An 18,850-nucleotide genomic window follows, 5' to 3' on the forward strand; every position below is an offset into this window, starting at 1 on the left:
TATTACAAAGTGATAGGTATTATTTACTAAAATAATAGAAATTCAAAAGCTTACCTTGTATTCTCTTGATACGTTTCTGTGTTATCAGATGTGGATGTTTCACTCCTATTACTTAAGAGGCATGGGGGGGAGGGGGAGAAGTTAATACTTCAAGTAATAAAGCACAACACAGATTCATTAACTGCTAATGAAGACAACCAGTCTGAATTTGTTTGAAAAGCCTAAACTTCAAATAGGTCTGAACTATGATATAATTATGGCATTAATTACTTTTCAAATAAATTCTGATAAGACTGCTTATGAGGTCCTTTAAAAATTAATTTAGGCATAGTTACAAAAGTATAGAGAATATAGTATTTTGCAGAATTGTCTTAAATCCATAGCATGAACATTTCCCCAGGTCCTTTAGACTTTCAAATTAAGAGACTCCCCTACCTCTACCTGGACTAGTTAGTTTTTGAATGCTGGGGTAGAATCAAGAATTTGTGAACTTCTTGACTTGTAACTAGGATATAGTTTAAGGTTGTAGCATCCAAAATGATGCTACAACTCCTAAATGGAGTAGGTTAAGAAAAAATATTTGAATGTTCATTATGTTTATATTTTCCAAAAAGGAACTAGGCTTTCCAACATTTAATATACAGAATAACTTGATGTCCTCACTGGGACCCCATGCCAGTCATGTGTCTTATGCAGTATCAGAGAAATCCTGAGAGAAAAGTGGGCATTCCATATGAGGACTGTCAGTCATGCATTACAGAATTTCATCAATGTAGTCAATTTTATAAAAACAAGGCCTTTCAATAGCAGAAACATTAAAATAAAAACGAGATAGGTAGTGGACCACAAAACTGTTGTGAAACTTAGAAAACTGACTTTTCATTTTTCTTTTACAAAAGGACAAGCAATACTGTATCATCTACCTAACAGATGTTCTCCAATGACAGTCATTTCCCTTCTGTGAAAATACTGTTGTGTCTCCACACACATTCTCTGCAAGAAAGCTTCCCTGCCCAAATAGGAGACTATTAAACCACTATTTTGCATCTTTTTAGCAGTTATTAATCTGTCTCTGCAGGTAAAGGTGGTATTCTAACAATGTGGAGACTAAAAACTGCTTTTCAAAATAAATTCAAACTACGGAGAGTGCATGTGTTAAAGGGATGTTATGACTTTACCAAAAACAGTATGTCACCTATTTTTTAAAAATCTCATATCTATACATTTAAACTTGGTAACAGATTTTTCTAAACTGTTTTTAAATCTTCCAAATAAAGATAATCATTGGGTTTTGAACATGCCCTAATAAAATATAAAAACTTCCAATTCGTTTGTAAGAACAACTATAACATAATCAGAGACTATGGAAAATTTCAACAAAAGCCCTTTCAATATTTACCAAATGGGACTGAAAAATATAGGAATCTCAACCTATGACATACTCTTCCATTTGGATCTGTATTGTGTGTTGTAGGTATCTTTTCAGCCATGATAGTCATCAGACCAAGTATCAAAGTAAAGTGAATTTAATCGAAATCTTTAAATTACTGTCACTGTATTAAACCAAGATTTTAAGAAATTTTAGAAATCATAGTCAACCACATTGTTTTCAATAAAAACAGTAATAAAACTTTAAGAATGAAAATATTTTATACCATTAAATAAAGCAAACTTATTTTTAAAGTAACTTTTTCATCTTTATCTCACTTAAATTTTGCATGTGTTATGCGTAAAGTATCAGTACTATAAAACACATGCATAGTTTTAAAATAAACACACACATACTCAGAGTACATGCTCAATTTTTTTCACTGGTGGGGTATGCAATCACAAAACTCCTGATTTAAAGCATTTTAATATCAAAGTTAATGCCCTTTTTAAATGTTTTCTCCTTTCCACCTACTTTTACAATTCTCTATTTTCCATTATTATTGTTATCATCATTCTAGTCCTTCCTGATCATCCTGTATCATGCCCAGGGCTATTACTGGGAACCTACTCATTTATTCTAGAAATGTATGAATGAGTTCAACAATAGAAAATCTATTACTGACAACCATACTATCAATTTAAAAAACATATGATCATTTATTTCATCTTATGTAGAAACCATTCACTAAAATTCAACCTCCAGAATGGAAACAAAAACAAAAAAACCTCTCATCACCCACAATGCTTTTAAAAGTACAAATCCCTAAACTCTAGATAGCAGAGTATCTGGGAATGAAGTCAGATGTATACATTTTTTTAACTGCATACAAGATTCTGATTTGAGTAAGAACCATTCAATGGAGAAATCTTAAATTCAGGATGATAGCATCATAGAACAGATAAAGAATATGTTAAAAAAAACTGTAGTGAACACCATCCATAATAATAAAATTTTAGATGCATTCCCACTAAAATCAAGGAAAAACAGGTGCCTTCTATTTAATACTGGATAGAGGCCCTAGTTAATGCAATAAATCAAGTACAAAATGAAGCAGTAAGAGACAAAAACTGCATTGACAAACCAAATAATTTTCTACATAATAAATCCAAAAGAATCTACAGGTAAATTATTTAGAACTATTAGAACTAATAAATCAGCAAAGCTGCTAAATGAAAGATTAACATAAAAATCCTTAATATTCCTACTCACTAGTAATAACCACTTAGATTATAAAACAGGAAAAAAGATCCATTTGTACAGCAACAAAAACTGTAAGGTTTTAGGGGCTTCCCTGGTGGTGCAGTAGTTGAGAGTCTGCCTGCAGAGGCAGGGGACACGGGTTCGTGCCCCGGTCCGGGAAGATCCCACATGCCGCGGAGCAGCTGGGCCCGTGAACCATGGCCGCTGGGCCTGCATGTCCGGAGCCTGTGCTCCGCAACGGGAGAGGCCACAACAGTGTGAGGCCCACGTACCGAAAAAAAAAAACAAAAAGAAACTGTAAGGTTTTACCAGGAAAAGATATACTAGAACATATTTATGTGTGCTCTAAATGGACTTCTTTTACTGAATTTTTTTTTTTAATGGAAGAGATAAACAGGTGGGAAATTGGGTGGGAAAAATGAGCATCATATGATGTCAATTCTCTCCAAATTAATCTATGATTTCAATAAATTCAACCTTTATAATGCTTCCGATCAAAATCTCTACAGGAATTTTTAGAAAACTCAAGTCTGATCCTAAAATTCATATGGAATAGCAAAGGACCAAGAATAACAGAAACAATTTTCTAGGTAAAACAAGAGGGAGAACTTTCCCTACATGATATTAAGACCTATTGTTAAAGCCACAGTAATTAAGATAGCATGGTATTAGAGGAATAAACGAAGCAACAGAACAGAATAGAGATGTGTAGGACCAAAATGGCATTATAAATCAGTGGGGAAAGAATGGACTCCTCAATGAATGGTACTGGGACAAATGGTTATCACTTGGGGAAAATTTTTCCTACCTCATGTTATACATCCAAAATAAATGTGAAAAGCACAGCTTTAAAATGTTAAAGAAGAAAATATCTTCTATAACTTTATGATGTGGGAAAGGATTTCTCAAGCATGACACAAAAAGCAAAAAACATAAAGAAAATAAATATAATATATATAAAAGTATAAATATAATACTTACGTATGTCAAAAGACACAATAAGACTAGCCAAAGACTGATCAAAAATATTTGCAATCAGGCAATGAAAGCCAAAACAGACAAGTGGGACTGCATTAAACTAAAAAGCTTCTGCATAGCAAAGGAAACAACAGAGTGAAAGGCAACATATGTAATGGGAGAAAGTATCTCGAAACCACGTATCTGACAGAGGGTTAATCTCCAAAATACATAAGGAACTCCTACAACTCAACAGCAAAGAAACTAATGACCCTATTACAGAATGGGCTAAAAATACGAATAGAGATTTCTCCAAAGATGACATACAAATGGCCAACACGTATATGAAGATTCTCAATGCCACTAATCATAAGGGAAATACAAATCAAAACCACAATGAAATATCACCTCATAGCTGTTATGATAGCTATTATCAAAAAAACAAAAGACAACAAGTGTTGGTGAGGATGTGGAGAAACTGGAACCTTTGTACACTGTTGGTGAGAATGCAAAATGGTGCAGCTGCTATGGAAAACAGTTACAGTGAAGTTCCTCAAAAAAATAAAAAGTAGAACTACCATATGATCCAGCAATCCCACTTCAGGGTATTTATCAAAAAGAACTGGAATCAGAATCTTGAAGAAACAGCACTCCCAAGTTCACTGCAGTTCTATTCACAATAGCCAAGATATAGAAACAATCTTGTGAATGGATAAAGAAAATGCGGCATATACATGCAACGGAATATTATTCAATTTTAAAAGAAAAGAAAGTTCTGCAACTGTGACAACATAAATAAACCTTGAGGCCATTATGCTAAGTTAAACAAGCCAGTCACATGCATGATTCCACTTATATGAGGTATCTAAAATACTCAAACTCAAAGAAGCCAAGAATAGAATGGTGGCTAACAGGAGCTACAGGACGGGGATATGAGAGTTTCTAATCAACATGTACAAATTTCAGTTATGCAAGGTAAGTTCTAGAGATCTGCTGTACAACACTGTGCCTATGCTGTATATAACAATACTATACTGTACACTTAAAAATCTGTTAAGAGAGTAGACCTCATGTAAAATATTCTTATCATGATAAAAAGAGGGGTGAGAAAAAAACCCAAAAAACCTATGCATGACTATGCCATTTTATGCTAAATTAAATTGTGGCATTACCTAAGGCAGTTTTCAAAATACTAGAGTACCTCATTTCCAGTCTTTAAAAGGCGAAGAAAAATCTCCAGTTCTATGCTTACATGTTTCAGAAAACAGCAAAAAAAAATTTTTTAATTCTTTGGAAAAAATGTAAATATATTTGTATTGCATGTAATAAAGAATTATTATCCAGAATATATCATGAATGCCTATAAATAAGGAAAAGGAAATTTTATCTCATACTTGTACCAGATTCCTTAATAGTTACTTAGCTACTGAAAATGTTCAACACCTTGGAGAGAAATCTGTTATAAACATAAAACCGTTTGCAAATTTCATTCTTTCAGTCTTTGTGAAGTGTTGTATTTGGACTAAACTGTTATAGGTTTACTGACATCCAGTTATTAATGTTTACAAAGAGTTAAGATTAGTTGGAAAAACCTGCAAACAGACCAAATAATTTCCAAGGAAGATAAAATAGAAATGTGTGCTGGTATCTAATGATTACATGCATCCTCCCTCTCTCCTTTCTAGTAGCTAAAGAAAACAGAAAGATACAGTCCTACATGTTAAAAACAGAATTTTATGTTATGAACTAGAAATGGTGTTAGTAAAATAACTAGCACTGCTACATAATTATTATAAGAAACTACCCCATACGAATGCAATAATTTTGTTAAACATTCACCAACATTTATTACTTTACGGTAAATAGTTTTACCCTGACTGATCTGACTGAAACGTGTGTTGGTTTATTTTGGATGACTCGACTGGAAGTTATACTGCTTACACAGATGGAAAGGCAAATTATGTCTGTTTTATCCATCCCTGCATATTCAATAACATGTAGTGTGCCCAGTAGTTCAGAAGGTACAATAAATGTATGCTGAATTGATTAAATGATCTAAGGGTTTATTTTGAATATTTTTTAAACTATGTTAGTTTCTTCTTTTGAGGACCTATGGGCAAAGCACTTCAGTATAATCTCTTTTATTATCAGGAAAAGCTGTCTTTCTCATTAAGAACTATTTGGTTTACAATATCATAGACTTATTTTTTTTATGAAACCTTTATTTTTTATTTATTTTTTATACAGCAGGTTCTTATTAGTCATCCATTTTATACACATCAGTGTACACGCATCAATCCCAATCACCCAATTCATCACACCCCCACCCCCACCCCCCTGCCGCTTTCAGCCCTTAGTGTCGATACATTTGTTCTCTACATCTGTGTCTCAGTTTCTGTGATATCAGTGATGTCGGTCTGTAATTTTCTTTGTAGTATCTTTGTCTGGTTTTGGTATCAGGGTGATGGTGGTCTCATACAATGAGTTTGGGAGTGTTCCTTCCTCTGTAATTTTTTGGAAGAGCATGAGAAGGATGCGTGTTAGCTCTTCTCTAAATGTTTGATAGAATTCACCTGTGAAGCCATCTGGTCCTGGCCTTTTGTTTGTTGGAAGATTTTTAATCACAGTTTCAATTTCGTTACTTGTGATTGGTCTGTTCATATTTTCTATTTCATTCTGGTTCAGTCTTGGAAGGTTATACCTCTCAAAGAATTTGTCCATTTCTTCCAGGTTGTCCATTTTATTGGCATAGAGTTGCTTGTAGTAGTCTCATAGGATGCTTTGTATTTCTGCGATGTCTGTTGTAACTTCTCCTTTTTCATTTCTAATTTTATTGAGTCCTCTCCCTCTTTTTCTTGATGAGTCTGGCTAATGGCTTATCAATTTTGTTTATCTTCTCAAAGAACCAGCTTTTAGTTTTATTGATCTTTGCTACTGTTTTGTTTCTATTTCATTCATTTCTGATCTGATCTTTATGATTTCTTTCCTTCTGCTAACTTTGGATTTTGTTTGTTCTTCTTTCTCTAGTTCCTTTAGGTGTAAGGTTAGATTATTTATTTGAGATTTTTCTTGTTTCTTGAGGTAGGCTTGTATAGCTATAAACTACCCTCTTAGAACTGCTTTTGCTGCATCCCATAGGTTTTGGATCATCGTCTTTTCACTGTCATTTGTCTCTAGGTATTTTTTGATTTCCTCTTTCATTTCTTTAGTGATCACTTGGTTATTTAGTAACGTATTGTTTAGCCTCCATGTGTTTGTGTTTTTTACGTTTTTTCCCTGTAATTGATTTCTAATCTCATGGCGTTGTTGTCGGAAAAGATGCTTGATATGATTTCAATCTTCTTAAATTTACTGAGGCTTGATTTGTGACCCAAGATGTGATCTATCCTGCAGAATCTTCCGTGAGCACTTGAGAAGTGTAATCTGCTATTTTTGTATGGAATGTCCTATAAATATCAATTAAATCTATCTGGTCAATTGTGTCCTTTAAAGCTTGTGTTTCCTTATTAATTTTCTGTTTGGATGATCTGTCCATTGGTGTAAGTGAGGTGTTAAAGTCCCCCACTATTATTGTCTTACTGTCGATTTCCTCTTTTAGAGCTGTTAGCAGTTCCCTTATGTATCGAGGTGCTCCTATGTTGGGTGCATATATAATTGTTATACCTTCTTCTTGGATTGATCCCTTGATCATTATGTAGTGTCCTTCCTTGTCTCTTGTAACATTCTTTATTTTAAAGTCTATTTTATCTGATATGAGTATTGCTACTCCAGCTTTCTTTTGATTTCCCTTTGCATGGAATATCTTTTTCCATCCCCTCACTCTCAGTCTGTATGTGTCCCTAGGTCTGAAGTGGGTCTCTTGAAGACAGCATATATATGGGTCTTGTTTTTGTATCCATTCAGCAAGCCTGTGTCTTTTGGTTGGAGCATTTAATCCATTCACGTTTAAGGTAATTATTGATATGTATGTTCCTATTACCATTTTTCTTAATTGCTTTGGGTTTGTTTTTGTAGGTCCTTTTCTTCTCTTGTGTTTCCCACTTACAGAAGTTCCTTTAGCATTTGTTGTAGAGCTGGTTTGGTGGTGCTGAATTCTCTTAGCTTTTGCTTGTCTTAGAGCTTTTGATTTCTCCATCGAATCCGAATGAGATCCTTGCTGGGTAGAGTACTCTTGGTTGTAGGTTCTTCCCTTTCATCACTTTAAGTATATCATGCCACTCCCTTCTGGCTTGTACAGTTTCTGCTGAGAAATCAGCTGTTAACCTTATGGGAGTTCCCTTGTACGTTATTTGTCATTTTTCCCTTACTGCTTTCAATAATTTTTCTTTGTCTTTAATTTTTGCCAATTTGATTACTATGTGTCTTGGCATGTTTCTTCTTGGGTTTATCCTGTATAGGACTCTCTGCGCTTCCTGGTCTTGGGTGGCTATTTCCTTTCCCATGTTAGGGAAGTTTTTGACTATAATCTCTTCAAACATTTTCTCAGGTCCTTTCTCTCTCTCTTCTCCCTCTGGGACCCCTATAATGCGAATGTTGTTGCATATAATGTTGTCCCAGAGGTCTCTTAGGATGTCTTCATTTCTTTTCATTCTTTTTTCTTTATTCTGTTCTGCAGCAGTGAATTCCACCATTCGGTCCTCCAGGTCACTTACCTGTTCTTCTGCCTCAGTTATTCTGCTGTTGATTCCTTCTAGTGTATTTTTCATTTCAGTTATTGTACTGTTCATCTCTGTTTGTTCTTTAATTCTTCTAGATCTTTGTTAAACATTTCTTTCATCTTCTCAATCTTTGCCTCCATTGTTTATCCGAGGTCCTGGATCATCTTCACTCTCATTATTCTGAATTCTTTTTCTGGAAGGTTGCCTATCTCCACTTCATTTAGTTGTTTTTCTGGGGTTTTATCTTGTTCCTTCATTGGTACATAGCCCTCTGCCTTTTCATCTTGTCTATCTTTCTGTGAATGTCTACGATATCATAGACACTATTAATAACATAGTGGATGTTTTCCTCTTTGTACTACTTGGAAGCTGTGAAGCACAGTGTACAGAGTATTACAATATGTTCAGCTAATAACTGAAATCCTATGTGCTGGGTATATTTTTTGCCCCTCTAGATCTTCTCTCCTCCATTTTTCACCATGCTCTTTGTACTGAGAAACTAACCTGCATTAACAGGTTCCCTTCTCTGCTTCCCAAATGGGTTCAGCCCAGCAGGAGATTTGGAGGAAGAACAAGAGGAAGGTTAGGATACCTATTTTCCAGACTCCTTCCCAGCAAAACTGCCTTGACTGGTTGCATCCCTCTCCAACTGCCCTCTCCACATAGCTTTCTTTCTCCAATTCTGGTGTCTACTTTCTCCCCTCCCCTGCTTTCAGTAGACCCAGAGTACATGACTATTCCTTGTGACTTCCTATACCCTGCTTACATAGTGCACCCAATACTCTACTCCTTACAAATAGTCCCTTCACACACAAAAATAAAAAATTAAAGAATAGTCCTTCACTAAATTCCCCTCAAATTATCTAATTTGAATATAATTATCTGTTTCCTCCCAGGACCCTGACTATACATTCTGGCTTCTTATATTTCCTACCATTTTTTAAAAAATCTTTTCCTTCCTTCAACAATTTCCTTACTAGAAATTCATATACAAACTGAATTTTTCCATTGCAACTAGAATTTTGCATAGGATATAAACATGAATAAGACTAGGAAGCCCATTCTACTAGATAAAAAAAACAGACAAGTAAACAGGAAAGACTTCAGAGTATCTAACACTTGGTCTAAGTCTTCAAAGAGAAGAAAAAGTCCACTGGCTGGCAAAGTGTGGGTTAGAATGGTGGGGAAGTATGGAGGTGAGGGAGTGATGGTGATGATGATGATAATTAAAAACTAACATTTAGGAAATTCCCTGGCAGTCCAGCGGTTAGGACTCTGTGCTTTCACTGCTGAGGGCACGGGTTCAGTCCCTGGTCAGGCAACTAAGATTCCGCAAGATGCGCTGCACAGCAGGAAAAAAAAACAAAACAAAACCAACAAAGCAAACAAAAACCCCCAAACATTCACCAAGTAAGGTGCTATTCAATATGTTTTACTTCTATTAACCTACTTATTGACTCCCACCAATGAGGTGTTTAATAGTATCACCACTACCTTTCTAAACAGATGAGAAAACTGAGGTACAGTTTCTTGCCAAAGTCATACAATTAGTAAATGACAGAGCCTCGTACCCAGCAGTCTGGCTCCAAGTCTTCATGTTTAATGACTAAGTTATATTGCTTCTCAAGGATGGCCAGGATACAGTGGGAATAATTCAACATGGCTAAGGCATATTATGCAATATGGGTAGCCAAGAAAGACAAAGGCTAAACGGAAAGGTAAGTGCCAGATCAGAAAGGGCTTTAGAATAGGGATTTTGTCTTATTAAGCTAGTTGTTGAATTAGATCATGGAACCCCTTGAGAATCTTGACATTCTCTCTCCAGAAAAATGCACACATAGTACACACAAAAAATTGGCAGTTTAAGCAGTTCACAGAGCCCTTACTGGCCCGTGGAACCCAGGAGAAACACAGCTATGGGGCCACAGGAAGTCACTGACAAGGTACAGAAGCGTAGGTACAAGGACAAGGAGAAAGAGGTCAGAGTTGCACTTCTGAAATATCACTTTGGCAATCGTATACAGGACAGATTAAAGGAGGACCACCAACTAAAAGAATACTACAACAGTTCAAGTGAGAAATGATGGGGACTTGAGCTACGGAAGTGACAATAGGGGCAGAAGAAAAGCACAGATGAGGAATACTGCTATTAGAAATCAATAGTACCTATGACCAATTAGATCTGGGGGGTAAGAGGGAAGAAGGCATGTCTCATGAGAAGAAAACTGAGTCATTTAACAAGCAGTGACTGTGCATATCATATATACTAGGAACTTTGCTAAGAACTAGAGACACATTGTTGAACAAGACAAACACCATCCCTGCACTTAAGAATAATCTACTGGGTTAATAACAAATTGTTGAGTAATTTCAATACAGCAGAAGTACAGAAATAAAAAAACCAAAAAGGATGAACCGAAGGGGATTTTTTTAAAAATCACAAAATAAGAGTGACCAATTTCATCCAAAGACACTGAGTCAAGTAAAACGAGAACCTAAAAGAGCAGGAAATAAGAAAATTACTAAAGACCTTTACCTGAACAGTTTCAACTAAGGAGTTGAAAAGAAGCCTTACTACAGTATAAGTGCTTCTAAGAGTGGTTAAATTACTGAAAATTAGCAACATGTGAAATGAAATGCTACTAAAATAAAATCTTAAAGACTCTGCTTAAGATATCGCCTCCTGGGAGCCCTTCTATAATGCTGCCAATACTGCCTTTCTTTACAGAATGGTGTGTGCTTGCTACTGAGTTTTTAAAAATTAAGCACTTCATTGTTTAGAGATACATGCGTGGGTAGTAATACTATAAAGAAAAGCAAAAGAATGAACAATCCAAAAAAGAGGATAGTGGTTACCTCTGGGAGTATGGGGTTCAAATTGGCATGGGCTCACAAGGAGATTCTAAGGTCCTGAAAGGAGCTTCCCTGGTGGCACAGTAGTTGAGAATCCGCCTGACGATGCAGGGGACATGGGTTCGATCCCTGGTCTGGGAAGATTCCATAGGCCGCAGAGCAACTAAGTCCGTGCACCACAACTACTGAGCCTGTGCTCTAGAGCCTGTGAGCCACAACTACTGAGCCCGCGTGCCGCAACTACTGAAGCCCACGTGCCTAGAGCCCGTGCTCCACAATGAAAGGAGCCACCACAATGAGAAGCCTACGCACTGCAACAAAGAGCAGCCCCCACTCACAGCAACTAGAGAAAGCCCGCGTGCAGCAACAAACACAGCCAAAAATAAATAAATAAATAAAATAAACTTATTTTTAAAAAAATAAGGTCCTGAAAAATGTTATAATTTTTGACCCGGCTTAGGTATTTGTTTTGTCACTATTTTTTAAACCACACATGTGCATTCTGGCCATTCTTATTCATAAAATACATTTCATAAAAATGTTTAATGTACATAAACCTGAGACAATAAGATACAAATCAAGCCAAAACCTAGCTTTAAAAGAATTGAGACTAAAATAGAACTACAAATTTAATCGTACCAAATCTCACTTTTACATGACATTTTATCAAAATAAAAATTTCAAACAATTCTATTCTTAGAGAGTAAAAGGATTCTAGTTTGCAAGTACATTACTGAAAGGGATTTTCTCTAGCTTTCAAGTAATTTCAGTTGCAAAAGAAAACATTCAATTCACAGATCTACTTTTTATTCAGACATGTAAAGTTTCTTAGAATGATTTTTACATAGCATAAGCTTAAGTCTAGCATAAAGTCAATCTCCCAGATGTCATTTTACATGCATCAAACAAACTTATGAGGACAAAGGCAATTTACTTTAAAAACACAAACACCCACACATACACAAAAACACTTTATACAGTCTCTGCAAAGTTTCCATTTTAACTATAAAAATAAAAACTATAAGAATAAATATTGCTTACCTGTTCCCTACTGAATCTTGAGAGATCTGAAAGTTGGGAATGACAGAAGAAACACCATATTCATCTTGGTACTTCTTACAAGATTTGTAATGATGTCTCATGCGATAGAATTTAATCTGTAAATTATTGATTAAATGTAATGTGACTTTCAAAAGAACAAATATAACATGATTCCATTTATATGAGGTAGAACAGAATTCAGAGATAAAGTAGAATACAGGTTACTAGAGGGGTCGGGGTGGGGGTGGGGGAACGGCAAGTTACAATTTAACAGGTACAGAGTTTCTGTTTGGGATGATCAAAAAATTCTGGAAATAGATAGTGGTGATTGCTGTACAATGTTATGAATGTACTTAAAACCACTGTATTGTACACTTAAAAATGGTACGTTTTCTACCTTACCATTCATGATACTGCACTCTAATTGTTCATTTGATGCTTCATACAGATTGTGTGTATGTATATACATATCATGTTTTCTTACCAAATGGACATATATTGTATTAAAAAAGTTTACCACAATCTTTCACTTATAAAAAAAATAAAATAAAACTAAAAAAAAGGTACGTTTTACGTTATATATTTTACGATAATAAAACATTTAAAAAATGTTTAATGTAATATGACTTTTAATATAAAAAGGAACTCATAAGACTTGAGATATTGCCAACAAGAAGGAAAAAAACAAGGCAGAAATAGATAACAAAATATTCCATTTAAACAAGAGGTCTTTGTTTTTTTTTTTTAAGTAAATGATTTAATTCTTAAGTAGGAGCTGAAAATAAGCAGTAAGTTTCTCTCCATTAGATTCAGAGACAATGGAGATGAGTCCAACTGTCTGTAAACTCACCATAAAAATTAACAAATAATTTTACACCTGAAAAAAAAATACCACTAATAGACAAAAAATAATATTAAAAGTATTAAGAGGTTGCCTCATAGCACTGGGCATCTTTTTATTTATTTAACTACTGCAACCTGGCAGAGTTAGAAAGTGCTTTAAAAAACTAAGTTCCCAAGTTAACACTTGGAACATTTTTCAGTTTCTCTCTGAGGAGCAGAGCCAGAAATCTCTCAAGTGTATTTTCCAGCTTCACTTCATTGCCCTGTCAGTTAACACCTCCCTCAAAGACATGGAAAAGCAGATATGTCTTGTGTGAATGCATGAAACAGCAACTGGTTTTTTTGCTCACTGACTTTATTAGCTGTTTGAAAAAGTGGTTGTGATAAATCCATAATAAACGAATATACTCAAAGCCTAACCACCTCTCACCATTTCAATCCCTCTCCAAACGGTAGAATAAAATCCAGACTGGAGAATTAATGCCAGTTATTTGCCAATACCTGATTTTTTACACCTGTTCCTTAAAAGGCAAAGTCTTCTGCCAAGTATTTTGTGATTTCTTAGATAAATACATAAACATCCAAGTACAGTGGGCAGCTAGAGAGTTCCCCCTTGACTACATAAATCCATTTGGCCCATTTCTACCTGCAAAATTGCAATAATGATACTACCACCAGAAAAACTATTCAAGGGCTGAATCTGTTCCAGAATGGGGCTTCAATGAGTTAAATGCCAGTCTGTTCATTCAGTTCATTTAGCAGGTAATCAACGAGTGTTTATTTTGAAAAAAATGCCACGCTAAAAATTACGGCAAATTCAGAGACTGTATCTATCTTTCGGTCTCTGTTCTCAGTAAGTTTATAATCTAGTAAGATCTACAGCCACAGCTTTTCTGGCCTTTTCTACCCAATTCTCAACCTAAATAATTTCTCTTCAAAACAGTACCCACCAAGACAAGTCAAACAGAAATTTCAGAGTAGAAACTTGACTTTCAAAGAACTATGTCACATTTACTCTACCTGTTTTGCACAGCATCTGCAGCTACCAGAAAACCTCCTCATGATATTTTCAAGGTCTAAGGCCCGTTCAGGACATGCTCTTTCCCTTCTAGTCACATTTCCACGACACAGGGGACAATGTATTCCGCTTTCTCTCATTGCAGTCAGGAAACATTTTCTACAGAAACTAAACCAAACATTTGTGACAGGTTAACTACAGAAAAAAGTACTCTTTTCATTTCAATAAACACAGCAGTTATGGGTATGTAATCATGCTAGGCTATTTGTATGTACATAAATCTAGAATTTTTTAAAACTGTATATGAATTTCTCAGTGTAAGACTAATGTCTGGACTAGATGGGAATACTAAAGAAACTACTTTTAACATAATACAGGAAAAATAAATATTATATAACATTATCAGGGGAAGCATGGTACAAAGGAAAACTGCATCTTATCCTGTGTTGTTTAGCAGCTGTGTGATTTTCAGGCAACACGCTTAACCACAATGGATCTCCATTTCCTCCCCTTACAAAATGAGAGAATGGACCACACATCAGCTTTGTCTCAAACTGATGTACTTCAAGATGTTGTTCTACAAGATATGAATAGGTCTCCTACAGAAACTGATTTCCAAAATTCAAGGATTATTCAAAGTTATTAAGGTTTCTCTGCTAAGGAAACCAAGTGTTGCCCAAACTTCTGTGGTCAGGATATATGAAAATTCCCACAACAGTGTGCAATGGAATATAATTTGAGAAATACTTAAGAATCCTGGGCTTCCCTGGTGGCGCAGTGGTTGAGAGTCTGCCTGTCGATGCAGGGGACACGGGTTTGTGCCCCGGTCCGGGAAGATGCCGCGGAGCAGCTGGGCCCATGAGCCATGGCTGCTGAGCCTGCGCATCCGGAGCCTGTGCTCCGCAACGGGAGAGGCCACAACATTGAGAGGCCCGTGTACCGCAAAAAAAAAAAAAAAAAAAAAATCACAGCCATCTGTACCTGGGCTCTAGAATAATTATACATTTAATTCAACCCCCTATAAATACAAATATACTAATCTTCCACATCTATACTAACAAAAAAGTTGCGAGGTAATAGTGTGATAACAGATCACACTGAGTTTACTAACCAGGCGCTGAGCAAGTCACTCTCCTTGAAAATCAGTTTCCTCACACATACAATAAGCATCTACACTTGATAGGGTTGTTCACAGGATTAAGATAGGTAATGTAATAAAACGCTCAAGACAGTTATTTTTGAGTCAGCAAAGTGCTTGATAAATAGTAGCTAATATCACTAAGGTAGCATTAGAAGTGATCACCAATACTTTAAAACATGGAAAATATTCATCATAACCAGGAGTCAAAGAAATGCAAAGTAAACAAGACAAAAATACATTTTTCAGTTGTCAAAACACTAGTTTAAAAAAAATTATAATATCCAGTGTTAAAGGAGACATAAAGAAATGAGTGCTCTACATTTCTTTTTTTTTTTTTTTAATTTATTTATTTTGGGCTGTGTTCGGTCTTCATTTCTGTGCGAGGGCCTTCTCCACTTGGGGCAAGCAGGGGCCACTCTTTATCGCGGTGCGTGGGCCTCTCACTATAGCAGCCTCTCTTGTTGCGGAGCACAGGCTCCAGACGCACAGGCTCAGTAGTTGTGGCCCACAGGCCCAGCCGCTCTGCGGCATGTGGGATCCTCCCAGACCAGGGCTCGAACCCACGTCTCCTGCATTAGCAGGCAGACTCTCAACCACTGCACCACCAGAGAAGCCCCGTGCTGTACATTTCTGAATAGCAATTTGTCAATACTTAACAAAATCCTTAGTGAGGGTGTCCCAAAACTCTGAATGCCATTTTGAGCTTTAATAACTTCACAAGTATAAATACCACAAAGTTACAAAGACCATCATTTTTAAGTTTAATTGTTTAAATTAAAAACTGAAATTCTGTTTATATGTTTTGTAAATTTGGGGTAATACATTTTTAATTTAAATTCTTTGTTTCACTCAGTGTTTGCATTCTTTAATCAGGGGGACTGTAAAAAGGAAAAAAAGAAGAAAGGAGAGTCAAACAAAAAACCCCACAAGACTAACTGGAACAATAGTCTAGATCATGATACGGTCTACATTAAGGCAGGAGTAGGAAGGAGGGACAGAGGGTCTCTATTTTAGAGACATAGTTCTCAATGTCTGTGACTGTGTATGAAGGGGGCATCCTAGGTTAAAAAATAAAATATAATTTTTTGACAATTACTTGTGAGAGAATGAGAAAGAAAAGCATTTCTAATTTAGAAGACTGAGTAAAAGGTGACTGTATTAACCAAACTGAAAAATACTAGAAGAGTTGGTTTAACAGAAAAACGCAAGTTTAAAGTACCTACAGGGCTTCCCTTCTGGCGCAGTGGTTAAGAATCTGCCTGCCGATGCAGGGGACACAGGTTCAAGCCCTGGTCTGGGAGGATCCCACATGCCGAGGAGCAGCTAGGCACATGTGCCACAACTACTGAAGCCTGTGCGCCTGGAGCCTGTGCTCCGCAACGGGAGAAGCCTGCGCACCACAACAAGGACTGGCCCCCGCTCGCCACAACTAGGGAAAGCCCAAGCGCAGCAACAATGACCCAACACAGCCATCAATCAATCAATCAATCAATAAATGTATTAAAAAAATAAAGTACCTACAAAAAGCTCAATGCGTGTTATCCAGCAAACAAGTGGAAAATTGGATCTGAAAATTGGGGGGAAGAATATGGAGAGCAGATAAGGTAAGAAGAACACTAAAGAAACAATCTAGAGAGATATAAACATTAAAGGAAGGTTCAAAGAAACAGAAGAACCAAGAGTAAATAATGTTACAGAAGCCAAGTCTAATAAATTACCAAAGAGAAAACAGTAATTAAAGAGCTAAAGGTAAAACTATCACCAAACTATTAAGCTAAACCTTCCTCTTTAAATAAAAATTGAAACTGTCAACAAAGTTCACACCAACAAAATTCATTACACAGAGATAACCATGCATAAAATTGATGTAGCTTGAGTGAACGAAATGAAGCAGGTTAGTAACTATTAGCAGGTAAATTAGTGAATATGCTGGCTAATTTAACAATTACAAGTAAAATATAAACACAGAATATTAAAAGATTTTTTGAAACCTGGGTGTACAAACATAAGCTGTATTTAGGGGGAGTGGATAAAATAAACCAAAATTTCAAAGCCCACTTATTCAATACCTGAAATAGTATATAACACTACATACCCACCAGAATGACCAAAATGAAAAAGGTGGAAAATACCAAGTGTTGAGGAGGATGTGAAACCAACCTAAACTTGCATTCAATGCTATGAAAGTGTAAACTGATACAACCATTTTGAAAATTAATACAACCATTTGGCAGTATCTAATATAGCCAAGTAATTCCACTCCAAAGTATATACCCAACTGACTTGCATATCTCATCAGAAGAAATTTCCTAGAAAGTTCATTGCCACACTATTTGTAATAGCCAAAAGCTGAAAACCATACAAATGTCCATCAACAGAAAAATGCATAAACAATGACAGCATATCCACAAAATTAAAACTATAGTATACCGTAATAAGAATGAATTTGGATGTATGTTAAGCTTTGGAAGCCAAATGCAAAAGACTACAAGCTGCATGATTCTTTTTTTTTTTTTACATCTTTATTGGAGTATAATTGCCCTATAATGGTGTATGATTCTATTTTTATAAAGATCAAAGAGCAGGTAAAACTATATTGTTAAAAGTCAAAATAGTGGTGTCCTGGAAGAAGTGGGATACACTCCTTGGAGAATTGAGGAGTTTCTGAAATGCTGGTAATGGAGTTCTGGAGTTCTATTGCTTGGTATGGGTGTTGAACACATAGGTGTGCTCAGTTTGAAAAAAATTCACTGAGCTGACTTTTATGATGGGGCACTTTTCTGTTAGGAATACTACACTTAATTTTTTTCAATTAGGAGTAAAAACAAGGGTAAATATGTTTAAACTGTTATAAAAATAGCTAAATTAATCTTCTAACTGGGCTTAAAAACAAACCGAAAAAAAAAAATCGCTAGAAAATTTCCAGAGCTAAAAAAATACGTCTGCAAAATAAGAGACGACCAAATGACCAGTACAATGAATTTCTGAAAGATTTTCATCCGGATCACTAGAAAATCTTAAATAATTATTTTTTCAACTTCTAATAGCTTCCAGAGAGGGAATAAAAAACAGATCACGTACTAAGGAAAGAGAATCAGATTAGCTTCAATCTCATCAGCAATAACAAACAGATGACAAAACAATAGAATGATGTGTTCAAAGTTCTGAGGGAAAGTGACTTATAACCTAGAATTTCATCTTCTGGCTACTAAATTATTTGCTTTTTGAACCCTAGGCATTTCTGATAATGCAATAAATACAATACCGAGAAACGACACATTCTGCAAAACTGCACACTAAAACTTACAGGGCTTGTGGGGAAAAAATGGTTGGGGTAGACTAACTGCCCGGAGAACACTGTCATCAGAGAACTAACAAAAACCCAAACAGGGCTTCCCTGGTGGCGCAGTGGTTGAGAGTACGCCTGCTGATGCAGGGGACACGGGTTCGTGCCCCAGTCCGGGAAGATCCCACATGCCACAGAGCAGCTAGGCCCGTGATAGCCGCTGAGCCTGCGCGTCCTGAGCCTGTGGTCCACAGCGGGAGAGGCCACGACAGTAAGAGGCCCGCGTATCACAAAAAAACAAAAAAAAAACAAAAAAAACCGCAAACAACCCTAATAAAAATACTAACACGTTTTAAAAGACATTTACGTTCTTAATAAACATTTTACTCTAAAGCTTAAAAAAAAGAGGTGAGGGGTTAGA

General features: G+C 36.0%; 1 protein-coding gene across 3 annotated transcripts in view; it reads right to left on the reverse strand.

The window, feature by feature from the left end:
* The window catches only part of RNF138 (ring finger protein 138), a 44,105-nt gene that overhangs the window by 9,876 nt on the left and 15,379 nt on the right, over window positions 1–18,850 (reverse strand). For 2 of the 3 annotated variants that reach the window (XM_060310777.2, XM_030876491.3), the window contains exons 3-5: window positions 14,005–14,170; window positions 12,142–12,257; window positions 55–111 (exon numbers count right to left, since the gene is read on the reverse strand). In XM_060310777.2, coding sequence (XP_060166760.1) covers window positions 55–111; window positions 12,142–12,257; window positions 14,005–14,170 — 339 coding nt within the window. Of the gene's footprint in view, window positions 1–54; window positions 112–12,141; window positions 12,258–14,004; window positions 14,171–16,660; window positions 16,680–18,850 lie in introns of those variants that run through there. The other variant, XM_060310778.2, reaches the window with a different exon arrangement.

Source organism: Globicephala melas, chromosome 13, assembly GCF_963455315.2.
Source record: "Globicephala melas chromosome 13, mGloMel1.2, whole genome shotgun sequence".
In the NCBI taxonomy this organism is placed as follows: Eukaryota; Metazoa; Chordata; class Mammalia; order Artiodactyla; family Delphinidae; genus Globicephala; species Globicephala melas.